We start from the raw sequence: 26,618 nt of genomic DNA, 5'->3' as shown, positions 1-26,618 counted from the left end.
GAGTCATACTTTATAAAAGTGTAGCCTTCTGCTTTCCTTCTTTCCTTTTTGTTTACTTTTCCCATAGCAGAAATGATTATAAGCTTTGGAGGGTTAGTGAAAATACGTTCATCCTTTTTGTAGATTTTCTGCCCTTAGAATGGAAGAAGATCCTCAGATTTTATCTCTGGCAGAAAACATGAGTTCCTAAAAGTGACTCTGTACTTTAAGGTTAAAGGCTTTTCAACAGTTACGTGGCTCGGTAAGAGTTTCTAACCTCTCCCTTTGCCCCTAGAGAAGGCAAAACAGCAGTATCGGTTTTGGTGTATCTATTCTTCCCTGTCCTGTTCTTCTTCCTCCTCTTATTTCTGCTCTTCTTCATTTCAAGTAATAGAAACCTGATCCAAATTGTCTTAAAACAGTAAAGGGAGTTCATTGGCCCATAGGATTCTAAAAGGCCGGAGTTGGACTTAAGATAATGTTGGGTCTGTGGCTGAAATAACGTCACTGAAGAACCTAGTTTCCTTCTATTCCACTTCTTCTTTGCTTCGTAGGGTGTTGACCTTTATTCCCCATAAGCACGTAATTCTTCAGTCGCCCTGCTTCTGTGAATACAGCACAGTTACGCCAGTTCATACTGTATCCCCACCATGGGAAGAAGGCACGCCTTCATTTCTCAGTAGGCCAGCTCATGTTGCCACTTATCTTACTTAGTTTGACTGGAGCTGAATTAGTCGTTGAGACTGGGTGCATAGGAAATACTTGGGTTGGGGAGTCAATACCTGTAGAATTTTATCTGATAGTTCTTAGTCCAGGTCCATGGCTAAGAATGGGCAGGGGTGGTTTCTTAAGGAACTTTGGGTGAGTATTTGCAGAAGGAGAGAGATTTGATGTTGGACATCAAACAGTGAGTGGAAACTTACTACGTGTCTGTGTCATGGTCATTATGTGGACCAAGGTCTAAGGTTTAGAGTCTTTTTTTATTAATCATTTGATGTGTATGTGTATGCTTGAGTGTATGTATGTACATCATATGCATGCATGAGTTTTACATCATATGCATGCTAGACTTTTAAAGAAAAAAACCTAAAGACAATGAAAGCTCTTAGAACTTATGCAGTATTTGTGTCTCCTCCTTTCCTTAACTATCTGCCTTGTGTTGCTTTCTCCTTCTGGCTCCTGTAGCTGCATGTTCCTGTTATAACAAAAAGAGCCAAAATCACTTCCTTTCAGATCGTTCCCCCGTTCATAGATACACAAAGTGTGTGACCAGGTCACTGTTGACTGGGAAAGTCTGTATGTGGGATTTGGACTAAGAGAAGGGTCTGGCAAGTGCTTTAGGTCTGGACTGAAGTCCAAGATGCTCAGCTGAGGTCCAGAAGAAGTCATTCTAGCACAGGGGACGGGTCTAACTAGCAACGTCATTTAGGGCAGAGGACGGAAGGCAGGTGTCGGCCTGCAGATGTTTCCTAGTTATAAATAACAAGCTGGTTGAGGCTGTTGCTTTCTGTCTTGTTCTGTGTGATGCATTGTTGTAAAGTCTCCGTGAAAGAGACAGAAAGACACACTCTATCACAACACTCTTGCTATCAGAGAATGGTTAGGAACCCTCTCACTAGTAAAACACTCATTGCCCCACAGGGCCAACTAAGCTTGAAAGGTCTTTTATTGTGATTGAAATAATTTCCTCCACATTGGAAACTGGTAATTAAAATTGGGAATTTTTAGCTTCCTAAGTTTGAGAGGATCCTGAAGACGTTTCATAATGAAAAGTGAAACACAAAGTGTTTGCTTTAACTGAACGATTGCAGTTAATTTCTTGTAAAGAAACACAGAAGCACACATTAATTTAAAATAAGCTCACACTGTTGTTTCTTGTAGTACAGCCAGGAAAAGCAGTAACAAGCTGTCTCCTTGAGAATCACATCCCTGGATGGTATTCGAGCAACCTGGAAGATTCAGTGCGTCCTCAGGAAGAACACTCGAGTCAAGCTGCAGTCACATTTCTACTTGTCTTTCTGCCCTTGCCACCAGGTCTGAGCAGCCCAGGCAGGGCAGTGTGTGACGTCAGCAGCCAGGTGACACAGCAGACCTGTGTCACAGGCTCAGCCAGCCTGTGCTGGAAAATGAATTTTTTTTTCATGTTGAGGATTCGTTAGTCAAATTTTATATTGGTGTTTTGTCTGACATTAAACTTAAAACCAACATTAGTTCATATTTTCTCTGAGAAACAGGTATAAAATGAGTGTTTTGGTCTTGACCTGTTCTCATGCTTAAAAGATAGGACGCTACAATTGTGTGGGAAAAGGTGACACCTGTAGAAGAGATGGGCTTTGTTCTGCTTCAGTCGATACTGCAGGGTGCTTATGTTGTATTTGGGAGCGTTAGTGTGCTGGTTTTGTGCTCTTTCACATGACAAAAGGATGGGTGCACTCTCTCGGTGGTTAGAACGTCCATAGAAGAAGGATGCTGATGGACCTTTTTCTTCGAGGGCAGACTTGCCTTTCCCTTCATTCCTGTGCCATTTGAGAGAGAGGGAGGCTGGATCAAGAGGTGCTCTCAGAACTTCTTCCCCCTACCCTGTTACCCTTGATTCTTCCTGGGATCAAGAAGTCATCTCTGAAACTTCTTCCCCCTACCCTGTTACCTTTGTTTCTTCCTGGGATCAAGAGGTGCTCTCTGAAACTTCTTCCCCCTACCCTGTAACCCTTGATTCTTCCTGGGATCAAGAGGTGCTCTCAGAACTTCTTCCCCCCATACCCTGTTACCCTTGATTCTTCCTGGGATCAAGAGGTGCTCTCAGAAACTTCTTCCCTCTACCCTGTTACCCTTGTTTCTTCCTATTTACCATCAATTCTGAAGAAAGAAATACAACCTAGAAGTGAGATGTGTGGTCCTAGAGATTCAGTTGAACTGGGGATCAGTGTGGGCTTGTCCCCTTTTAAGAACAAGTTGTGATGGGTGAGGAGGGACAATATAGGTTTTTGAATTTTCTAAGTGGATCCACAGCTACAATTTTGGTGTACTTTCTCATATTTTAGAATTAAGGCTTGCTTGCTTATAGAAGACATTAGGACAGTGTTCCAGCACTAGTGGTTCTGATAGTCTAGACCAAAATTGGGATGAGAGAGAACCTCTAGAGTGATACACCACTACATCATCTCGGGGTAGATATTTGAAGGTACCCCAGAAGGTACTCCTGGTACTTGGAAGTTTCACTTGACCAGATAGCTGGATAAGCCTGCTAGGAGATTGCATTCCAAGTTCAGACTTATGCTTTCTTCTGTTTGTGTTTTCTTTTATGAGATTTGTTAGTATTATCACAAAGTCACATGGAAAAGTTACTTCTCATTATTAAGACGTTTGTATATTTTCCCCATGATATTGTCTTCTGGCTGCATGTCACTAGGAAATTAGAGTTAAGATCATATTACACTAGGAGCCAGAAGACTTTGCTGGCTACTGTTTTACTGTAAGGCCAGGCAATGGACTGATGGGTACCATCTTGCAAGTCATTAAAATAAATTCCTTTTAGGGTCTGGGGAGTTAGCTCACTGGTTAAGAGCACTTGTTGCTCTTGCAGAGAACTCAAGTTCTGTTCCCAGCGTCCAATATGGTGGCTCACAACCAGCTGTAGTTCTGGCCCCAGGGGGTCGATGCCCCCTTCTGACTCCCACAGGCATCAGGCACCTCTATGAAGCAAAAAACACATGCATACAAATCACTTATATGATACATAAACTTAATTAATTTTATCAATAAAAACTAGGAGTCAGATATTGGGGTAAAAACCTGAAAGATCAGAGAAGCAGGGGAGCAGCTACCAGTGACTTCTACTTCTTCTGTTCTTTGACCAAAAGGGCTGAGATCCCAAATCAGCCCCGCCTTACCACTTCCTGTCCCTCTCTCTACAGTCCTCCAAACCTCTATGGTTAACTAGAGGCTAGCTCTGCCCTCTGACTCGAAGCAAGCTTTATTTGTCAGAACACAATCCAAATATCACCCAACACTTATACACAGAAGATAATAAAATGAATAAATCTTTTTTAGAAGGAGCCTCAGACACAGACTCGGGGAGGTTGGTTCTTGGTTGAGAAGCAGATCAGAACCTTGGAGAGCTCTGGCCATGCTGCTTTAGAAGGTCCAGGGTGCTTCCTTCTCGCACTGGTCATGGCTGGGCAGTGGCTACTGAGTACAGGTCATGAGCCACCTTCTCCCAGTACACATTCCATTTGCCTGCAGCCATTCTTCTTGAGTATTCGAGCCTAACTTCCCTACACTCTAAGACTACTTTTTATTATTGCACATTAATCCCTCAAATGACTTTTTATTGGTATCTGCTTAACTATTTGTTTAGATCTTAGAGATTTGTATGTTCTTCTACTTAGCTCCACCTGGGCTTTGAAAAACTGTAGCTAACAACTTCAAATGTCACGACAGCAGTCTTGAACCTCTGACACAATAAGCCCTGCCTACTAGAGAGTTATTAGAATATTTGAAAATAAAGCTACTAGGCGCATGGAACTACTGCCCTGTTTAATTTCTTGCCTGCCAACGTTTGTCGCTGTGAGTGTGCTACAAGAGTACACGGTGCTCTCTTCCCTTCTAAGTACTTCTTTTGTTCTTAGTGCTTGAATCTCCTCAAGAGTAAAGACCCCAAATATTAACTGTCAATCAACACCGTCACCAACCCGGGATGTGATCACAGTGTTGTGGTCTGTGTTTGTTTGTTTTTTTTGCTAGCTGCAGGACTATGTAAATATTTCAAGAGTTGTGTGAACAGGTAGTAGACGTGTGTGTTTGTGTGTGTGTGTGTGTGTGTGTGTGTGTGTGTGTAGACTCAAAGCTTCTTCCTTAGTGTTCCTTCTTGTCATCTGCACCATATTCATGTTGCATTAGCTTTAAGAAAGTAGGAGCTTGTTGTATTTGAAGGAATTATGAAGAGATGTCTGAGATCATTTCATTTCTTTAAATTGAAGAATTATTTGTATGTTAAGGTATGATAGAGATTTTCATTGCTGACATGTGACATGGTTCTGTTACAAAGAAGCTAATGGCAGTTTTAGTTTTGTTGGTATTTGTATGTACCCCCAAGCTGACATTTAAACAGTTCCTGCTTGTTCAGTTCCTGTTCTATTAGAAATGAACACGTCGTCAGTCATTTCCAAAGACCACTGAGGCCATACATGTCACTAGAGCATATGGCACTAACATTCCCAAAGTGTTTTGTAAGCCTTGGAATTGAAGCAATAACAAGTTCAATGTTAATGCTAAATGTTACATTTTTAGGGTTAAGTGATGCTACTTTTTTTTTTTTCTCCAAAACCCACTAAGTTTCAAGTGTTTGGAAGAGATAACTGAAGTCTGGTTTCAGAAATGACAAATGACAAAAGAATGGGTTCCTCAAGGTTGAGATGGAAAGTTGTTTGATACGTGGCATGCTCCTGCCCTGGGTTCAGTCCCCAGTACCATGCACAGGTGATGTGAAGTAGCTTATCCTGTTTTTTTTTTTTTTTCATTATGACATGTGTTAAATGCATTTCTACATAAACATATTCATACATACATGGAAATTTTGGAGAATAGGGTAATGAGGGAAAAAAAGCTGTGAAATGGCTTTCAATTAGAGAAATCAGTTGATAACTTTTTTCTGTGCATATATGGTTTTTATGTGGAGTATTTACATTCCCTCATGTTAAAGCACCCATTAAGTGATACCCTCACTCTTACTAGTCAATTGGCTACTTTAAGATATAAGCATTGTTTCTCATACTTTTGGGATGCTATATGAGGGGCAAGATAAATCAGAGTGTCACATGGAAAGGAGAAACAACTTGTAGAGCTCAAATGATCTGGGGCTAGTTGTGTCCTGCAGACAGGAAGCTCAGAGTGGGCAAAGCCATGTGATCTGCAGGGTACCCGAGGAGGGTCAGACGTTTGTCCACAGGAGTCCCTGTGTGGGTAAGGGTGCTGTGTTTGGGTAGGGCGCGTGATTGCTAATGCTGGGAGGGAGACTTGCTGTCATTGTGTATGACGTCATGACATGTCCCTGTTTTAAAGCCACACTTCTTTGATTACTAACAAGGTTGCATAGTTTTCATATGCTGATCCTTGGTTTTGATTTCCTCCTGTGCGAGAACGTTAGGCAGGATTTGTAGCAAGTTTTAGGTAATTTCCTTGCTATATTTCTAATATTTTTTACTATACACCATTCTCTTCCTGACAAATTTTATCACAAAATTATTTTTGTGAAAGAGAAATTTCTCTGAGATGTCATTCCCCTTATTAGGCAGTGATGATTGCACATCTCACGTGTTAATTTTTTTTCCTATTGAATCTCCTCAAAGGCACGGACTAGTGGTAATTGTTTCTCAGCTTTCCCTATTTTCTCCTGTCAGAATTTGCTTCAGTATGGTGAATATATGGTTTGAGTAAGGCCTGACTAGCCGGTGAGCCAGGCCTCTGACGCTGCTGTGACTCATTGCTTGCTCACAGCAGGAAGCACAGATAGAGAGAGAGCTGAGGATTGATGGGCTGTCTGTGAGGCTGCTGATTTCAGTGGAGTGTACTATGAGAAAAGAAACACGGGCAGGTTGGGGGTCACTTAAGCTGGAGTATCCCTCATAGAGGGCAGCTGGACAGCGTAGCTAGAGTAGGGACAGGGAATTACCATTCCGGTGACATGGTCTGTGACACGGCTTCGCTGGGGGCAAGGGGGCAGCTCTACGTTTATACAGTCTCACTTGCTCTCTGCACTTGAATATCAGCAGTTACCCAACCCCATTGGTTAAGCAGTATCTGAAAAGAACTGCCCCGACCTTGCCCCATCCCCACCCTTGCCCTGCCCCCACCCCATCCATACCCCATCCCACCCCCACCCCACTCCAGCCCCACCGACCCCGGCCCCACCCACCCCAGTCCCAACTGTGTCACAGAGATTAGTGAGGATGAGTTAAGTTCCTTTTCCAAACTGTTAGTTAACTCTTTGGTGTCTCCTTTGACTAGAGTTGATCATTTTCTTCAGCTGTATTTTGTATTCTTCATTTCAGGATCCATTATAATGTTCTTTTTTGTTAGGATATTATGTGACCCGCGCCCCTGGTTCATGGCCATCTTCATTTCAGATTTCTTCCTTGGTTCATTAACAAAAATAAAGTAGAACAGAACTTGGTGATTAGAGACACAGCTATTTTTTCCTTTTTTGTAAAGAGTCTTGAAAATGTATACCAGTGCCTCCTTCCCTGACCAAAGTTTGGGCATTCTGCTCTATTTACTACTCAAGAGAATTAGAAAGCCCGGTGTCCTATATTCTAGACATTTGTTTGTTTGTTTGTTTGTTTGTTTGTTTTCCGAGACAGGGTTTCTCTGTGCTGCAGTTCTGGCTGTCCTGGAACTCACTCTGTAGCCCAGGCTGGCCTCGAACTCACAGAGATCCGCCTGCCTCTGCCTCCTGAGTGCTGGGATTAAAAGCGTTTACCACCACCGCCGCCCTGCCTAGACATGGTTTTTAAAATACACCTTAGTCTTCAGGAGACTTAGTCTTAGGGCGTGACTAAAACTGTCTATATTTTTTATGTTCTCCTCTTCTAGATAAAATGATTGCAACATGGCTCATTTAGCAAAATTGGTCATGTAGCCTTAGGAGACAAATCTGTATCTAGTGTAGCATGTCTAAACCTGCACTGATGGGCGTGGTTTCCAGTGAAGTATGTTTGAATGGTCAAGGTCAGAGGCATTTCCAGGTATTGGGAGGCTGTGTTTTAACAGGAAGGACATGTTGGTTGGCTTGTCTATACTGTGAGTTTAACAATTAGGTTGAATGACTTGAAATAAATTCAAATTACTCAGATGTTTGCCAGATAATATGTTTTCACAATTTTTCTTATTGTATGGATATGGGCTCAAAGCTTTCTAAACACTGAAGAAAAAAGTAAGGTTTAAAAAGAAGAAATTGAGGTGACTAAAGCTTTTCCTTTTGCTTTAGTATTGTAGGCAGCCTGAGAAGGCATACTTGACTAAAAGGTAGAACGTCATCATCTTTCCTATTTATAAGTGTTGAGTGATCTCTGAAGGAAACACATAGCAAGCTCTCTGGAGTGGTCCATTTTCAGTTCTGGTCTGTGTTCATACATCCTGTTAATATTTTGAATGAGGTTTTGAATAGCTCAAAGGAATCTCAGGCTGTCAAGGTCAAGAGCTTTGCCATGCAGGACTCTGTGTTCTTCTGACCAAATCACTTTTATATCCTTGCCTACGTTACTGTAGGACGCTGAAGCATTTGCTCCTTCCTCTTTTTGCGAGCGTCTGCTTAGCCCAATCCCTCCTATCAGTGAAGGAATGCCTCGTTCCTTCCCCACTCCCATCTACTCCCTGTAAATTGGTCTACTCAATAGAGCAAAGTACCATTGTCCACGGGTATCTCTGGGAAATCAGTTCCAAGAGATGCCATGGATCCCCAAATTTGCAGTTGCTCAGTTCTTTGTATAAAATGATATGGTGTTTGTAGTCATCTGTGCACATCATCTATGACTTGCTTAGGATGCCTATAATATAAATACTGTGTAAATAGCTATTTCTCTTGTTTAGAGAATAGTGGACAATGAAAAATATCAGTTCAGTACAAACGTATTGTTTTCTAAATGATTTTAATCTGCAGTTGGTTGAATCTATGAATGTTGAAACCATGGGTACCGAGGGCATTGGCCTCCTTTTTGTGAATGCATTCCTTAATGTTTGTTCATTCTTTTAGGTAGGGGCTATGTTTAGGTTGTCTTTAAAAGAATGAGGTGTAGTGTGGTGGTTCTGCAGTGGGTCTGCAGATCCCTGGGGACCCTTCAGACATCTGTGACATCAGACTATTTTCAGGACCATATGAAGATGCTACCCGTGTCTCTTCACTGTGCTGATGTTTTCCCTTACTCTGCAGAAGTGTTGGTGAGCACCATTGATGCCTTAGTATTAGTAGGAAGGCCATGGCTTCAGCTATACAGGTCGTTGGGCAGTGACCGTAGTCCTCACTGCTACACAGTCTCAGGTTGACAAAGGACTAGGCTTACTTTCTTCACTGTCTAGACCAATGGCTGATACATAACAGGAGACAACACGTTGAGCACACACCGTGGAAAGAATGAATGATCTTACCAGCGCTTCCTCCATTTCCTCCTTTCCCCCTCCAAATCTTGCATTTCCCTGATGTATTTTCCCTTGTATCTTCTCCACTCCTATCCTTTCCCAGATACTATTATGTTTATATTTCTGTGAAATGCTGTTGTTTGCGGAGCATTTATTTACATCTGGTGTTATAGATGCAGATGGTCTGTGGATGTCGAATTAATTTACTTTTGCATAGAATGCTGAGTTTAGAATAGAGTGCTTGTTAAAAGCAAAGAGCCCAAAAGAATAAAGTACGAATTCAGTATTTCAGGGTCACAATTATTCTTTCAGGTGAATTCGCTTTCTCAATGTTAGCACTACCTGTTTTGTTCTTCATTAGCGCCCCGGCTCTGAGTGCACAGCCCAGCAGGAACAGTCTCGCTCGAAGGCTTTTATTGCTGCCTTCCTCTGCCTTGATGTGCAGTTGTGACGAGGGGTTTGTATGAAGTTGTGTCTCACTGGTCCTCGTTTATGACTCCGCAGAACCTGGCCTCCTGGAACCCTTCAAACCCCGAGTGCCTGCTGCTCGTGGTGAAGGAGCTGGTGCAGCAGTACCACCAATTTCAATGCAGCCGCCTCCGCGAGAGCTCGCGCCTCATGTTTGAGTACCAGACGCTCCTGGAAGAGCCGCAGTATGGAGAGAACATGGAAATTTATGCTGGGAAGAAAAACAACTGGGTGAGTGCTGAGAGGTAGGGACGTCACTTTGTGATGGGATTAGAGACAAGAGCCTTAGGATGTCCCTGTCGAGTGAGCTCTAACCATGTCCTCAGATACAGATGGCTTAGGTCACCTGTGTGCTTTGTCATGATGTAGAGGTTGAGAAGGACTTAATGGCTATCAGGTTTGTTATTTGTTAAGAATGTCACAGGAGAAGTGTGCGAAGTTGGTTTCACCCCAGTCTGCTATATTCAGAAGGCAGCGTGAGAGCCTGAGGACTGCCTCTGCTCTATACCTCCATGCAGGTCCTGATGTGGGTAGCCGGCAGGCCACAGGTTAAGACACTGACAAATTCCACCTTCTTCCAGTGCCCCAGTCAGATAAGAGAGGTCAGCTGTTCTGGATACAGCTGGGTATATGGAGCCTTCGTGCGCACTCCCTCAAACTCTTTTCTTAAAGACAAGGTCTCATTATATAGCTCAGAGTGGCCTAGGACTTGCTGCACAGCCCAGGTTGGCGTCAGACTCATAGTCGTTTCAATCCTCCTGCCTGAGTGCTGGGATCACAAGGATGGCCACCATGTCCAGCTCTAGCTGCTGCTTGTAATTTCTTTGCATTTTGTGATCATTTTGAGATGCAAAGCAGATTATGACCCTCCTCTGCCCAGAAACTTCATATAACCACCCCTCCCCAAGGTGAAAGCTGCAATCACTCTGTCCAGTGGTAGCATGAACTCTGGATGCTGTAAGGCCACCTTCCTTCCTTCCTTCCTTCCTTCCTTCCTTCCTTCCTTCCTTCCTTCCTTCCTTCCTTCCTTCCTTCCTTCCTTCCTTCCTTCCTTCCTTCCTTCCTTCCTTCCTTCAGGATCCGCTTACTACTTCTTCTACTTCTGTCACACTGGGGTCCAGCAATATTACACCTCTGCACCGTGCAGGCACACTATGCATGCTCCTGCCCGTGGCACTTGGCATAAGTTTCTGCATCTGTGTGTCGTGTCCCCCCCCAACCCCCCCCACAATGGTGAATACCCTTCCTACTTCCATTTTCTGCTAATGTATTTTCAACAATGTCCGGCCCCAATTTTTGGTATTGACTTTTTGAGATATGTTTTATAAAGTTTACACATTTTAATTGTATACTTACGTGACTGTCAGTCAGTTGGCTGATTTCCACAAGTACCATCATGATTCAGAATGTTCTGTTGCCCTCCAGTAAGGTCCTGCACGTTCACTTTGTTAGTCTTTTCCTTCCCGTAGCCTAGCGAATCTCGAAATTTCTTTCTGTTTCTAAAGATTTTCTTCTGAACACTTTAGATGACCATGACACATCCCTAATGTTTTGTGGCTGGGTGCTTTCACTTAGTAGAATGTATTTTAGGTCTGTCCATGTTGTACATGTACCAGTACTTCATTTTCTTTTATGGCTAAATAATATTCCATTGGACAGATATACTACATCTTGTTTTTCTAGTGTCTAATTCATGACATTTCAGTAGTTTTTACCTTTTGACTTTTATGAATTGTGCAGTTGTAAACATTCATATGTAAGCCTTTATTAAACTTGTTCTTAAAATTCACTTCTGTTTCTCTTCTCCAACATTTTTTTGAAAGGCATCTTTTGAAGAGATCATTTATATGTTAGTGTGTAAGATATTCACTCCATCACTCAGTGTCTGAACACAGTGTTGACTGTCACAGCTTTTGTCTGTTAGGCATCTGGATAGAGCTGCACCCAGGCCCCTTCTAGCTGCACCAAAGTGTCGGCCAGCACTTTAGTCTCCTCAGCGTCCCACTGCAAAGAGTTTCCTTGTAAGCCCATTTGTGTGGCTGATGGGAAGGTGCTGTTCTCTGTGGGCTGCTCATCCGAGGGCCTCAGTTGGTGCTAGCTGGGGCCTGGAAGCTGCCTCCCATTCCCTGCCTCTTCTTCTATAGGGCCTGTCCACAGTGGGCCTCCTAAGGTGACAGGGGGCCTAACCACAGCAAGCAAGCAAGAGAGAGGGAGAGAGTGTGTAAGCAAGAAACTGCTATTTTGGGGCTGGAGAGATGGCTCAGAGGTTAAGAGCACTGACTGCTCTTCCAGAGGTCCTGAGTTCAATTCCCAGCAACCACATGGTGGCTCACAACCATCCGTAATGAGATCTGGCGCCCTCTTCTGGCCTGCAGGCATTCATGCAGACAGAACATTGTACACATAATAAATAAATAAATCTTTATAAAAAAAAAAGAAACTGCTATTTTACCATCTAATCTCTTAGATAATGCCCACCCCTCTTCTTATTGTCTGTTAGATCCACACAAGGGAGGAGCTCTAATACATGTAAGTGTGAATGCCAGGATGGCTGTGTACCACTTTGGGAAGCCTGCCACACTTAATGCTTGTTTGTCTTTTCCTATTGGGATGTCAAGGTTCAGGGCAGCGATTGACAACCCCACACCAGGAACAGTGCTGGCTGCATCATTGCTGTTCTGCGAGCATTTGGTGAATAGATGAGTGAGCAAACTCTAGTGACACATAGAGCGTGTTTAGGCATTCTTCTCTTGCTAATTTTATTATATTCCATTAAGGCTTTCTTATAAATGGATGTTTCCTGTCCCAACCACCTGGTCCCAAATAACCAACTCAGAGGCTGAATGTGAATTGTAAATGCTTGGTCGATAGCCCAGGCTTGTTACTAGTTAACTCTTACTTTTAACTTTACCCATAATTCTTATCTGTGTTTAGCCACATGGCTTGGTACCTTTTCTTATTATGGCATTTTCATCTTGCTTCCCTGCATTTGTCCAAGACTCTTGAACTCCACCTTTCTCCTTCCCATCACCCTTAGTTTGGTCACTCCATCTATACTTCCTGCCTGGTTACTCGTCAATCAGCATTTTATTAAACCAATTTGAGTGACAAATCTTAACAGTGTACAAGAAGATTATTCCATAGCATCCCCCCCTTTATCTAATTAAAAGGAAACTTTTAACTTTAACATAGTAAAATTATATACAACAAAAACAGTTATCAAGTAAGAATTACAGTTACAATATCCAGTCTATTTGTATTTGGCAAAATTAGAGAAAATACTTCATTATCTATCTTATCTTTGTAGTCCAAAGTTTTGTACCTAATTTATCTTTTATCATAACTAAAGAAATCTATAACTATCTAGTCTTCAACTCCATTAACAACCCCAGAAGGATAAAATGTTACCTAATGACAGGGACCTCAAGCTGCCTAGATAGTCACCCAAAGTTCCTATCTAACATTAGGGCATCCAACTCTTGTCTACAGGCCTAGCATATCTGACAGACTTTCCCGTGAATCAGGGAATTTTGAAGGACTGTTCTACCTTGTCTTGGCAAAGTTTGGCAGTCACCTTTCTTGCATCCTACTGGTCCAGTTTGGACAGTAACTGTCAGCAATTGAGGCAAGGGAGCTTTCTTTGCCTGCATGTCTAGCTTTTGCAATAAAGAAAACAATGGAAATTTTAAATGCTATATTCTGTAGGTCTTTAAAGTGTTTGGCAATTGCCTATCTATATGAAATATATCTCTTCATGACCTTGAAAACATACCTAACATAACTATAAGTTTGCTATTATAAATGACTATTAATTTGTATTTCTTAATTATATATTACATTTTAAATGAGCTGCATAAACATAATACCCTAAACAAGAGTAGAAATATACAGTATAACAAAATTAACTTTAAATTTGTATCAATAAACCAAAATCCATACCAATGTAAAATATGTAAGATAATAGGTTTTTTTTTGATAAAAGTAGACTCAGTAATCTACCCTTTTATCCTTTCATTTCTATATCCCCCCTTTTTCTTTTCAGAACAAGATCCCTAAATCTAATCTGCTTTGTTTAGCTTCTTTCCTGACCATTACCAATAACAGCTTGTAACCAACTCCCCCAAATGATAATACATATCCATAACCCATTTTTTTTTTTGAAAATGTGGGCATAGTTTTCTAGACTACTTCCTGTTGGTTGAGGGTGCTGGTAATCTTTGGGGGATCCTGAGAAAATTTAGGATTATGGTCAATTCTTGACTGGAGTATTCTGTGAGGCTGGATCATCTCAGTTGTTCTGGATGCAGAACTCAGAGGAAACTGAACAGAGGCACTTTGAAACATTGGATCATCTGGGTCATCCATTCCCATCGGAGCTTTTTCTTTTTCTTTTTTTTTTTTTTTTTGGTTTTTCGAGACAGGGTTTCTCTGTGTAGCTTTGCGCCTTTCCTGGAACTCGCTTTGGAGACCAGGCTGGCCTCGAACTCACAGAGATCCGCCTGGCTCTGCCTCCCAAGTGCTGGGATTAAAGGCGTGCGCCACCACCGCCCGGCTCCATCGGAGCTTTTTCAAGAGGTCTTCCTCAATCAAACCTGATTTTTCTTAACTCAGAATGAATCCAGAGCCTCTCATTTCCTGTGGGGGGGGAAGCATAACCTCTCCCCCAAAATATCATATCTTTTGACTTAAGTTTTGATGTCAAGGTATTTTTAAAATACATAGATTAGCTTAATATAGTAGCTTTCATAATCAAATGTTTCTTAGCAGTTATCATTTGTTTATCAGTAGTCAAAAAATTAAAGACAATACAATAACATACAGTATCCATACTGTGTATTTTCCATCTTTAAGTGGCTTATTATATTTTTTATTACTCTATTCCTTTTTAAGGACTTTATTTATTTTAAAACTATATATTTTTAATATATGACTGTAAATATTTTTTTCTATCTCCCAAGGCTACGTACATTTTTTTTTTAAATACATTGTGACCCGTTTAGCTGTGTTTTTCATCGGAATCTGTTTTTACTGTGCATCCTTAATCCTTTTTGTCTGCATGAGCAAAAACCCTAAGCCCGCCATTTAGCATGTTGGCAGAGCTCTCAAGCCCACAGGCAGCAGCTGGGAGAAGCCTCTTTGTAAGAGACTGCAGAAACCCCCCTACTGTTTAGCTCATGGCCATGGCCAGGGGATGTGTTTTTGTACTGTGGCCTGCATGAACTCCTCCCCCCTTTTAAAGTTTTTTTTTTTAGGCTTTATGTGGATGTAAGTCCACCACAGTCCATGGGTTAAGCACCATATGTAAATGGAGTTTTCCTGTCCCGACCACCCGGTCCCAAATAACTGACTCAGAGGCTGAATGTGAATTTTAAATGCTCGGTTGATAGCTCAGGCTTGTTACTAGCTAGCTCTTACACTTAAATTGACCCATAATTCTTATCTGTGTTTAGCCACATGGCTTAGAACCTTTCCTCAGTATGGCATTCTCATCTTGCTTCTCTGTATTTGCTGGTGACTCTCTCGAACTCCGCCCTTCTCCTTCCCATCATCCTTAGTTTGGTCACCCTGCCTCTACTTCCTGCCTGGCTACTGGTCAATCAGTGCTTTAATAAACCAATTTGAGTGACAAATCTTTACAGTGCACAAGAGGATTATTCCACAGCACATTCATTTCTTAAGTTCAATATGATTTCCCTTGGAGTCTTTAACTTTTATTAAGGGATATGATTTCCAAAGTCATATGAATGAGCAATATATTTTTAAAAATTTCAAACAAGTCTTCCTGTTTGAACATATTTAACTATTCAAAGTTCTTTGTTACTAAAAAGTCCACTTAGTTGTCCTCTCAGAAAAGGATGTTAGGTTTAATCCATCTTGACTTCTTTGTGAGTTTGTGTTCTCTTTAATATTGGGAGGTTCATTTTAAAATGGGAATTACTGTTCAGTTATAGTTTTTATGGTTTTGTTTCTCACCTTTTGTGTGTTTCTGTGTGTGTGTGTGTGTGCGCATGCACATGCAGTTGAATGTGTCTTGCTGTGTGTGTGTGTGTGTGTGTGTGTGTGCGTGCATCTAGAGGCTAGAAGACAACTTTGAGTGTTTTTTTGATGCTATCTACTTTTTTTTTTTTTTGAGACAGTCTTTCTTATTGGCCTGGAATTCACCAAATAGGCTAGACCAGCTGCCTAGTGAGCTTCTGAGATATGCTTGTCTCTGCTTCCCAGCAGTGGGATTACAAACATCCATCTATGTGCCATTTTTTTCTTTTGTCTTTGTTTTTACCTTGGTTAACATGGGACTCTGCAAGATAGAAAAGAGCTTGATTCTGAGCCAAAATGTTTCAAATCAAGAACTGTATTAGCTTGTTATTGCTGCTATAAACTTACTGTGATCTAGGGAGCTTAAGACAACCTAGCCACGCTTCCTGACAGTCTCAGGGGTCAGGTCAGCACTGAGAATGGGTTTGTCTGCTCTAAGATCAAGGGATGGACAGTAGTTTGACTGGAGGAGGCTCTCAGGGGAGAGCTTGCAGGGCTCTGCTTGTGGACATGATCTTTGAGAAATCATAGGGTTTCTCATGTCATTTCTCAGGTCAAATCACGGGATTTCACAGATGAATTGGACTCCTTTTTCCTATCCCCTACTTTTCTTTGTATATGTATGTGTGTGTGGTGTGTGTGTAGGGATGCATGTGCACATGTGTACACATTCATGAGGAGGACAAAGATTGATTGATGTTAGTGTCTTCCCCTCGTCTATCAAGGCACGGTAACTTGGTAAAATGTCCATGTCAGCTGGTCAAAGTGGCAACTTTGCTCTGTGGACTTCCTGTCTCCACACCCTCCAGCATCTTGAGGAGTATCACGAGGCCTTTCCTTCAACTCTGTCCTGTTCAGGAATTTATTAGAAACCTGAATGAGGTCATACAAGGTGTGCATTTCTGTTTGCTGAAAACATGGAGCTTGATCCACGGTGTCTTGAGGTGGAGTTCCACTCTCCTTTAGCTTCTGTTTCCCCTTGCTTCAAAATAGATAGAAATAGCCGGGCGGTGGTGGTGCACATCTTTAATCCCAACACTTGGAAGGCAGAGGCAGGCGGATCTCTGTGAGTTTGAGGTCAGCCTGGTCTACAGAGTGAGATCCAGGACAGGCACTAAAACTACACAGAGAAACCCTGTCTCGGAAAAAAAAAAACATAACAAAGCAAACAAACAAACAAACATAAAACTGAAATAAATTATGTCTCTTGAACACAATTTGGGGGGTCAGTATTACATCTTACGAATACTTTTAAGTATGATATGCTAATAAGACTAAATTGGCTGTCTTTTTTTTTTTTTTAAACATGTTCTGTGTGTTTATTTTGTTGCCAAAGAACAGTGGCCACAACCTCCAGATTAGTCGGTTGTCAGTCTTAAGAATCTCTGCTACCACATTGTCGCAGATGACGTTAGAGTCGCCTTTTCCACTTCTTAGCCTTTATCTGCTCTGAGTGGCACTGGTCCATCTCAGATGAAAGCTTATTCGTGGACAAGGACACAGTCCCTAAGACAGGAAGGAGGATTCCCTGAGGCGGGATGACCTGACTGGAATCTGTTCAGCACAAGATGTCTGCCTGTCGCTTCCCAAAGATGAAGGGAACTGTGGGACAGCTGCTGTGAAGGAGAAAAGCCCAGGCCCAGGAAATTGCCCAATTCCAGGCTTGTCAGCTGGAGCCATTGCCAACACTCTCTCAGTTAAGAAGAGGAGGATGCACATATTCATGGCTGATGCTGGGGACAGTTCCATTAAGACAGTTGACAGGGAGACTAACATTTTTACAGGCATAGGTCAGGTAATCTTCTATGTCTGTCCAAGAGGAGGCCTGACCAGGGACTCATGAAAAAAATTCAAATTATCCCGTTCACTTGGCTGCATCTAAATGTCTCATTTACAGCTTACAGGAAGGAGTGCTGTGGAAGTTATCTCCGACAACACAACAGCAATGGCAAATCAGATGTAAAGACAGTCATTGTATATGGTTGAGCAGTGATTGTGTGTCTGTATGTGAATATGAACGTGTGTGTGCGTGCACACAGGAGTTTTCCTCTTCGTAGTGTGTCTGTAATTCCAGTTACACAAAGACATGCTTTAGACTACCATTTGCTCAGTTTCACAAAGGAAGGCTAGTTTACAGATCATAGGAGAGTCAGTGTCAGCTAACAACAGGATTCCCGAGCCTTAGTTCCCAGGATTGCGGTGCTTTAGAGATAAGTGCTGAGTTTCCTGTGCCCTCGTGTCCTGTTTCTGCAGGCCTGGGGTTGAACATGGGGCCTGGACATTCTAGGCAATCTTTTTGCTGCTGAGCTGCGTCTCCAGCCCAGGTTCTCTTTATTCCTTCAAGGCCTAAGAAGTGTGCAGTGGGTGCTGGATCCAGCAGCACATCTACAAAAATTGGAACTGGAGAGAAGATGAGCATGGCTCCTACACAAGGATGGCATGTGAATTCACGAAGCATTCCATGCTTTTAAATGTCACAGTGAAACCCATTCATTAGTTTGTATAATTAATATGTGCTGATAAAATATTTTTCAGAAGAAAGGTATGGTAGGACTCGGAGACTAGAAACCATAAATAACCTTTTCTTTCCCAGCAGAGCGCAGTCCCTTCCTATCACAAGTCCCTTTCATGCTGACTTTGTTTCGTACCTTAGCCCATTGCAGAGAAACTCAAATTCATATTGGTTTTTAATTGTGATGTCAATGTGTCAATCAGCCCCTTGCCAACAAACACACATGCATGTCAGTTCTGGGAGCAACATTTTGAGAAAGGATAAAGCAGGGACCATTGGAGAGGTGTTTTTTTTTTTTTTTAAGTTTGGTCTAAAATAGTTGGTAGAATAAAAATATATTGTGTAAACTAAGAAGGTTAAAAAGCTAAAATGTTGTATGTGGACTGAAATAACTTGTAGTTCACATGAGTCCAAGTGCTAAATATGTAATTATTTTTGTTACCTTATATGGACAAGAATTCTTATAATTTTTAAAATCCCACATTTTTCTTCTATTGGTTTTAAAAATACATATATGTGTGTGTATACAGATACATACATACACACACAAGCCATCAGATTTAACAAATTAAAGACTTTGAAATTTCCATTTCAACTAGGGACTAACATTTGGCACTAGCTGATAAGATGTCTGTTTATTGCTAGGTAGTTTGTGTGCCTTTATAAATTGAAAGTGAAGAATAAAGAGGTTGAATTTGATTTATCGTTTCTCCAACTCTCCCAATGTCTTGGAGGAATCCCATGGCACCTTTGAAAGTCCTGTCCCCAGATGACTTAAGAAGTTTTCCTCATGCTTGCAATAGTCCCTTTTGTGTCTCTCTGTGGCTGTCCACTCTTGCTCTTCTGGACACTTTGCTCCCCTGCTCCCTTGTCCCTTTGTCACCTTATACTGGAAAGGCCTTAAGTCTCCACAGTTCGAGGACTTTAAACAAGAACCGTCATGATCCGTCTGCTGCTACGTGTTGGTAAGAAAGTGCCCTGCAGCTGAAAAGCTATGCAGCAGTCAGGGACAATGGCAGTGTCTAGCCTAGAGGTCACGTGGCTTCCCCCAGGTGGTAGCAGGTGTCAGAGGACGTGAGAAGTGGCTGTGCTCTATCAGCAGTATGTGTTTCCACTGACTGTGAGGTGGGAGGGAAGCTAGACTTCAGGATGGTTGTGGAATTTTTTTTCTTTTTTTCTTTTTTGTCTGAAGGATATTAGAGTCTCTCTTTATTGCAATGAGGAATAAATACCAAGGAAAGAACACAAAATCGGGAATTTTCATGGTATTGGAGAAATACATTTGAATTAGGAAAATGTCTGGAGTGGAGCTAGGGCATTTGGGAGCCATCGGTGTATAAATATAATTTAAGGCCATGAGCTTGTTTGAGGTCTCTGGTGAGTGTAGCAAAGCCAAGAGGTCTTGGAGTTAAGCCCAGGCATACTTCATCGTTTCTAGGTTGAGGAGATTAGCCGTGAGGCCAGGCAGAGTGGCAAAGACCCTGGAAGCTAAGTGAATTCTGTTGTAAGAAATGAGTGATCCACCCTGCGAGAGTGCTGCTGACATGGCACTGAGACAAGACAGAAGTGACCACGGGATTCGGCAATGGGGAGGTCATTGGAGACCTTGCAAGAGCTGTTTTGGTGGAGTGATGGGAAAGAAGGCTTGACTAGAGAGAACAACAAGAGGAAATATAGACCTCAGATCTACTCCTGACTGTCTCGGGAGGAGGATTTTGTAACGTAGAACCAAGAGTAAGATGGGAGCTTATCAAGAAAGTGAGATAAAAGAAGACTTCTTTAAGACGATGCTTGCAGGTTGATAGAGTGAGCAGAGAGGGAAGTGATGTTACAGGAGAGGGAGCGGAGGGTCAGTTGGGAGCATGGCTTCTTGGCTGAGCACTGTACACACTCCCAGGGGGGAGACTTGCTGTTTTCTTTCTGCACTCTCAGTACCCAGTGGTCTAGTGGCCTTCTTATAAAACCCCATTTAACCCTGTAGAATTAGATGTTAGCATAGACTTACTTCAACGTATGATCTCCTCCTTGACAGTTCCGGTATGTCTTGATCCAAAGAGCCACCGTTCAGTAGGGCATGTTAGCTTTAGAGTCTCCTAGGAGCTAAATGCCAGAAGTCTTAGGCTGCAGTAGAAGGGAAGCTATGCTAGGATCTCACCACCCTTCCTTCAGCCATCCCCTTGAGGTGGTGTTAGCAGATCATTGTGTGGCCCGTAAGTGTGCGCCCCAGCGCTGGGCTGGGAGTAGCTGCTTAGCTTTGAAAATCAGGCCGTGTCTCCCCTTTTGAATTTTTGGTGTGCAGGGTTTTTGTCTCTCTCGATTACCTCAGCCTTGCCTTGGGGTACTCCTCATTTCTCCCCTTTCTGTCAGGAGGTTGGCCTTGTGATGGTGGAGAAATGCTCCATCCTTAGCATCCTTAGACGGATGCAAGTTAGATGTCCTAAGTGGTAAGGAAAGCGCTGAGCCGGGCAGAGACTGTTAACCCTGCTAGCTTCTGAACTAAGCTTCGTTATATGTGTGTCTCCATTTCTAAAGTTGAAGTCAGAGTTTGATGAGGGCCAGAAGCCCGAAGGCAGTTGTTAGTGTTTGTGGAAGGGAGCGGTAACACCTGTGGAGCCGTCTGTAAAAGGTGTGCTTGGCTTGTGTGGGCCTCATCCATTTGTCCCTAAAAATTACTTGTGGGCGCTTTCTGTGCGGAAAGGTATGATTTGGGAGTTTATGTGGTTGAATTTTTGAAGGATTGGAAGGCAGAAAAGATACTGGGAGCTCAGAGGTAATCACCATATGGAAGGATAGAGAGATATTCTTTTTAATATTTGTGCTTTGAGAACTTCGTATAGTGTGTTTTGATCATATTCAGCCCCTCCCAGAGTCACCCCACTTCCCTACCCCCCCCCCCCCCCCCAGTTCTGATCATGTTCTTGGATATGTAGCCTTCTCCTGGAGGGTGGGAGACTTCCCAGGAGCTACATTTCCTCTCTTAATACTCGCTCAGTTCAAAGCTGCGGCACTAAATGTGGGACTCCCCGCCACCCCCCCCCACGCCCACCCCCCACGCCACCCCCGCCCTCCATGTTGGGATGTGGCTTGAGCTGTCAGTCACGGGTCTCGTGCGTGCTGTCACAGCGGCTGTCCATTCCAATGTGCAGCTGCCCTGTCCTGCCCAGAGGACACCATTCCTTGAAGTCATCCACCACCTCAGGGGTTACGCTCATTCTCCCTCCTCTTCAGCAATCACCCATGAGCCCTAGGAGGAGGGGGTTATGATACAGATGTCCTACTCAGGGCTGGGCATTCTAAAATGTTTTATTCTCTGTACCTTGACCAGTTATGGGTCTCTTTGTTACCGTTTTTATAAATACAAGCTTCTCCGATGAGAGACAAAGGTTGCATTCATCTGTGTGCCTAAGCCAAGTGGGTGGGCTAGAGCGAGAACCATTCTCTAAAGTAGTTTTAGATCATCTGTGTTTTTGTTGTTGCTGCTGCTTTCTTTGTTTTATCCAACATGTCATATTGGAGTTCATTGTGTCAAGATCCCCAGCCACACTGCATGCTCGCAGTGAGAGAGGGTGGAAGACTCAGGGCCCCACCAGCTCAATCACTAGTTTTGCTGCCTTTTCATAGGGGCCTTGGAACCCCTACGTCCCTGAATGGTCTACTTAGAAAAAAGGCTTACCTAGAATGCATGAGGCCCTGGGTTTGTTCCCTGGCAACTCACACACACACACACACACACACACACACACACACACACACGTGCGCACACTCACAGAGCAATTAATAATTACAGTTATTATTTATAGCTTGTTTTAAATCTCCAATTTTATGTATCTTTCTTACATAGATTGTAGAGGAAATTGCTGAAAACATTAGTTGATAATAATATTAATGAACTTTCAAGAGATTAGAAACTTACCTGGGTTTACATTGATGTCTAGTTTTACATGAGTGGGTTTGGTCTTTGTGTGGACTTCCACACTCCTATAACTGGTGTCTACATCATGATGGTAAGTTACGGAATCAGTGAGGTGATGTGAGTGCTTAGGAAAGCAAATCTGAGGGGTAGATTGGTCTCTTCCTGTTTCAGTTTTTTGAAAAATAATATTCATGTATTCTTTTCACAGTTTTAAAAAAATGCAATACTTTAAAATTTTATCATGCATTAAAATGTAGATTTTTGACGTTAAAACTGTGCTCTTTTAATAGTTTTAAGAGTTCTTTTAATCCTCTTCTACTTTTCCAGCCTTATTTTTCTGGCCTATGTTAGGAAACCCTAATCACAGTTGTCTGCATATTGAAATAGTGGTTTTTTTTTTCTTGGTTGTAATTGTTACTTCTCAACCCGTTTTATATTTTAATCTTTTTATTTTCCTTCCTACAGACTGGTGAATTTTCAGCTCGTTTCCTATTGAAGTTACCAGTAGATTTCAGCAACATTCCCACATACCTTCTCAAGGTAAAAATCTACAATTATCAGTAAGAGAATACATCAAACTTCAGTCATTTAGCTCAATATTTGTATAACTGGTTTGTTCACATTTTGTTCTGATGATGAATTCTAATAAGATGCTTACTGCAGGACAATTCATTGGAATTCCATTTCCTTTGCTAAAGCACTAACCTTAAAATTGTTTAGGCATGAGTTTTTTTTGTGCAAGGCGATTATATATTAGTAGTATAAATAAATTACACTCAGGAAAATAATTTTTATTTGGTAATCTTATTGGGATGAAAGACTCATAGAACTTGTCCAAGGCATTCTGCTTATTAAACCTGCTCACTAAAGGGCATTTCATCTTCTTTATGTCAGCAGTTGAACTCGGGCACCTTCAAAGTTGGGCTGTCCCAGAGAGATTCATAATCTAGCTAGACAAGTATATATGGCATTCTCTGAAGTGGGATAGAGGCCTCGGGAATAACTGTTTGGGAAGGGTACATGCTTCGCAGAGAAGATAATGCCAAGACAGAGGCCCAGGTTCAGCTCAGATGAGGATTTGGGTTATAATTTAAGATTTGGCTGGCTGCCCTCAGCTCTTGATTCAACCTGTACTTATTCATTTCAGTCTAATCTTGGAAAACTTCTGCCTTCTTCATTTGATGTTTTCAGAGAGCTGGTTGTGTTGTAACAGCTGAGGGAAGAGACAGGGCCCGTGCACAAGTCTCCCCACACATTATAGAAATCGCTAATAAACGCCAGGACTCTTGAGAATGGTTGGAAGTTTGTTTCGGTAGAATATAGACTGAAACGGTACAAGAGACTGGGGAGCTGGGGCAGTGGTGACACATGACTTTAATCCCAGCACATAGGAGGCAGGCAGGCAGATCTCTGTGAGTTCAAGGTCAGCCTGGTCTACACAGTGGATTCCACAACAGCCAGGGCTACGTAGCAAGTTCCAGGTCAGCCAAAGGCTGTGTAGGGAGATGTCACAACCAACCAACCAACTAGGGAACTTTTTACTGTTATTGCTTTTTTCTTTATAACATTTTATTTCCTTTTCTCTTTTCTTTTTGCGATTTTAATGTGATTACAATATTTTTCCCTTCCCATTTCTTCCTCCAAACCCTCTCATATGCCCCTCTCCACTCTCCTTCAAATTTATTGTCTTTTTAAAAAAATTGTTATTGTATGCATATATATACACACACACACAAACATATATATTCCTAAATGTAACCTGTTTAATCCCTATAATGCTACATGTATGTATGTATGTATGTATGTATGTATGTATATATTCTCAGGGCTGACTGTTTGGCACTAGACAGTCAATGGATGTCCTCTTCTCTGGAGAAGGCCACCTCGCCTGCTCCCAGCTTTCCTCAGTTGCCTGTAGTTTTTTGTGTAGTGTTGAGGGGGGCCTCATGAGATTTTTCTTCTCGTAGTACAATAAGTTACACCCGAAAAGTCTTTTCTGATTTTTGAGACAGGGTCTCATTGCATAACACTGGCTGGCCTGGCCCTCAATATGTATAGATCAGGCTAGCTTTGAACTCAGATGAATCTACCTGCCTTCGCCTCTTGCATGCTGGGATCAAATGTGTATGTTACCACACCTAAGTACTCATTCCCTCCAAGAGGGAAAATTATTTTACTTTCCTCTAAATAAATATGGGATTTTTCTTTGGTGGCTCGTCAACTTTTTAGTTTCCAGTGGACTAGTTTGCTCTCCATATCCAGTTATGAAGTTCAGATGAGACTGGAGGCCAGTGCTTTGTCGGTTTCTCTAAAACCTTTGGTGGGGACTGGACCTATTAGATTCATGATTACCATGTGTAATTAATTTGGTTCCAGAAATCATTGTACTCTGTTATTATAGCAGGAAGTCTCCTTAGGAACCTGTGAAGTGTGTCCTGCAGTGACCTCCTTCATTTATTCCAGTTAAAACTCCCATCAGCTCATTTCAAATGAAATTCAGCAGTATATACGAACGAGTCCGTTATCTGTATAATCCCATTAATCCACATTTAGTTAGTGTGGGCTTGCTCTGATTTGTTGGGTCTTGTACTTTGAAGAGTCTTCTCGATTGACATCCCTGCTGTCTGTGCCCGTGTCCTTGAAGGTGCAGTTCACAGCCAGTGTTCTCCTCTGCAGTAGTAAGTGCCTATATTTCTGTTTTCTATTTTGACAAGTCTCACTTTGTTTTGCTTCTGGTTTTCCTACCAGCCAGACCAGAGAAAGGTGGAACATATTAGTCAAAATGGTGAAGTGTTTTGGTTTTCTCCTCAAATTACTCTGAAGTAATTTGTGTGCTGTAGATAAAACACCTGCGAGTCCACACTGACGTCCTTTTGGATCTTCAGTTTATGCAACATAGTAAAACAACAAGAACACAACAGGAAAAACTTGTGCAACTCAAAACCACAGCAAAACAATAAAATGAAAGCACACGTACAGCAGACAGGCAGACAGACAAGGCCCGTCCCAGACATAGTACAGAGCACATGTTGGGGTTTAAGATCTGCTGTAGTATCACAGCTTTGGGACTTTTGGCTATGCTTTTTTAAAAAAATGATTAGTTTAGTTTATGTGTAAAAAAATGTCTGCACACCACGTGTGTGCCTGGTGCCCATAGAGGTCAGAAGAGGGCATTGGATCCCCAGGAACTGGAGTTATGGATGGGTGTGAGCCACCATGTGAATGCTGGGAATCAAACCAAAGTCGTCTTCAAGAGAAGCAAGTGCTCTCATCAGCTGAGCCAGCTCTCCAGCCCCTTGCTGTGCTCTTTGGAGAATATATATTCATTAGGAACTCCTTGACACGCTACTTGTGTTTGGATGTTCCCCACTGTCTTAGGGGTTCTATTGCTGTGAAAAGACACCATGACCATGACAACTCTTGTAAAAGAAAACATTTAATTGGGACTGGTTTACAGTTTCAGAGGTTTAGTACATTATCATCATGGTGAGAAGCATGGCAGCCTGTAGGCAGACATGGTGCTGGAGAAGGAGCTGAGAGTTCTACATATTGATCCACAGGCAACAGGAAGTGAACTGTGTTCTGTACTGGGCATGACTTGAGCATATAAGACCTCTAAGACCGCCTCCACAGTGACACACTTCCTCCAACAAGGCCCTACCTACTCCAACAGAGCCACACCTCCTAATAGTGCCACTCCCTATAGGCCAAGCATTCAAACACATGAGTCTCTGTGGGCCATACTATTCAAACCACCAGACTCACTTAATTTCTCGGACTGTAACTGTTTCTGTCAGTATAAAAATAAAGTTAACTCCTTCATCTCCTAGGGTTAGGGTATACTTTGTCACGATCAGAGCAGTTCACCCCACTTGGCCTTGCAGTTGGCTGGTGAAGTAGAACTTGTAAGTACCGAGACTGCGTGGCATTTGCCATAACACGCTGCTGATTTGCTGCAGTGAGGTTCATTGCATTGTGATAACTCACCATCTACTCTTAAGTTCTTATTACCAATGATACCCAGTGTACCTACTAATGGATTCTTTGATGTTAGGATGAGCAATTAAGAAATATTCAATGATAAGATTTTACTTTATAAGTGGATAAGGTTCTTAAAATGAAGCCTAACTTCAGGGCCTGAATTTTACTTTTGGTTGTGCTAAATCAAAGGCTGAGATTGATAAATTACTTATATAAAAACTCAGTCAGTAGAAACATAATTTTCCAGTCACTGCTCTTCATTGTGAGGTGGTAGAAATTCAGCACAAACTGGTGGAAACCAAAGAGAAAATGTAAGATTATTCTTCTTCTGTAGTACATCATACAGCAGCAAACTGACTCTGTTTTATAGGCTTCAGATCAAGTAGACTGATCTTTCCAAGTATGATCCTTTTGGGCTCAATTCCACTCCACCTGATGTATTTGTGTGGAGAAATTGTGGTTCATAGAACAGCTGGGAGAGTCAAAGTGTAATTATTCATCACAGTACTTAAGCAAAGGAAGAGTATTTTGTAATTATATGAGTTGACCATGCAGAACCATAGGTTCTGTGTCTGAATTTATGAATTTAGCCAAGCA

General features: G+C 42.1%; 1 protein-coding gene and 1 non-coding gene across 3 annotated transcripts in view; both read left to right on the top strand.

The window, feature by feature from the left end:
- Babam2 (BRISC and BRCA1 A complex member 2) overlaps positions 1-26,618 on the top strand; it is a 469,435-nt gene that overhangs the window by 211,098 nt on the left and 231,719 nt on the right. For both annotated transcript variants that reach the window (XM_059248525.1, XM_059248524.1), the window contains exons 5-6: positions 9,616-9,810; positions 22,506-22,580. In XM_059248525.1, coding sequence (XP_059104508.1) covers positions 9,616-9,810; positions 22,506-22,580 — 270 coding nt within the window. The remainder of the gene's footprint in view (positions 1-9,615; positions 9,811-22,505; positions 22,581-26,618) is intronic.
- Positions 17,980-18,084, top strand: LOC131897771 (U6 spliceosomal RNA). Its single transcript, XR_009375791.1, has one exon. It is a non-coding gene; the product is annotated as a U6 spliceosomal RNA (small nuclear RNA).

Source organism: Peromyscus eremicus, chromosome 22, assembly GCF_949786415.1.
Source record: "Peromyscus eremicus chromosome 22, PerEre_H2_v1, whole genome shotgun sequence".
In the NCBI taxonomy this organism is placed as follows: Eukaryota; Metazoa; Chordata; class Mammalia; order Rodentia; family Cricetidae; genus Peromyscus; species Peromyscus eremicus.
The sequence above is the reverse complement of the archived record's forward strand: the minus strand, read 5'-3'. Positions and strand labels throughout refer to the sequence as shown.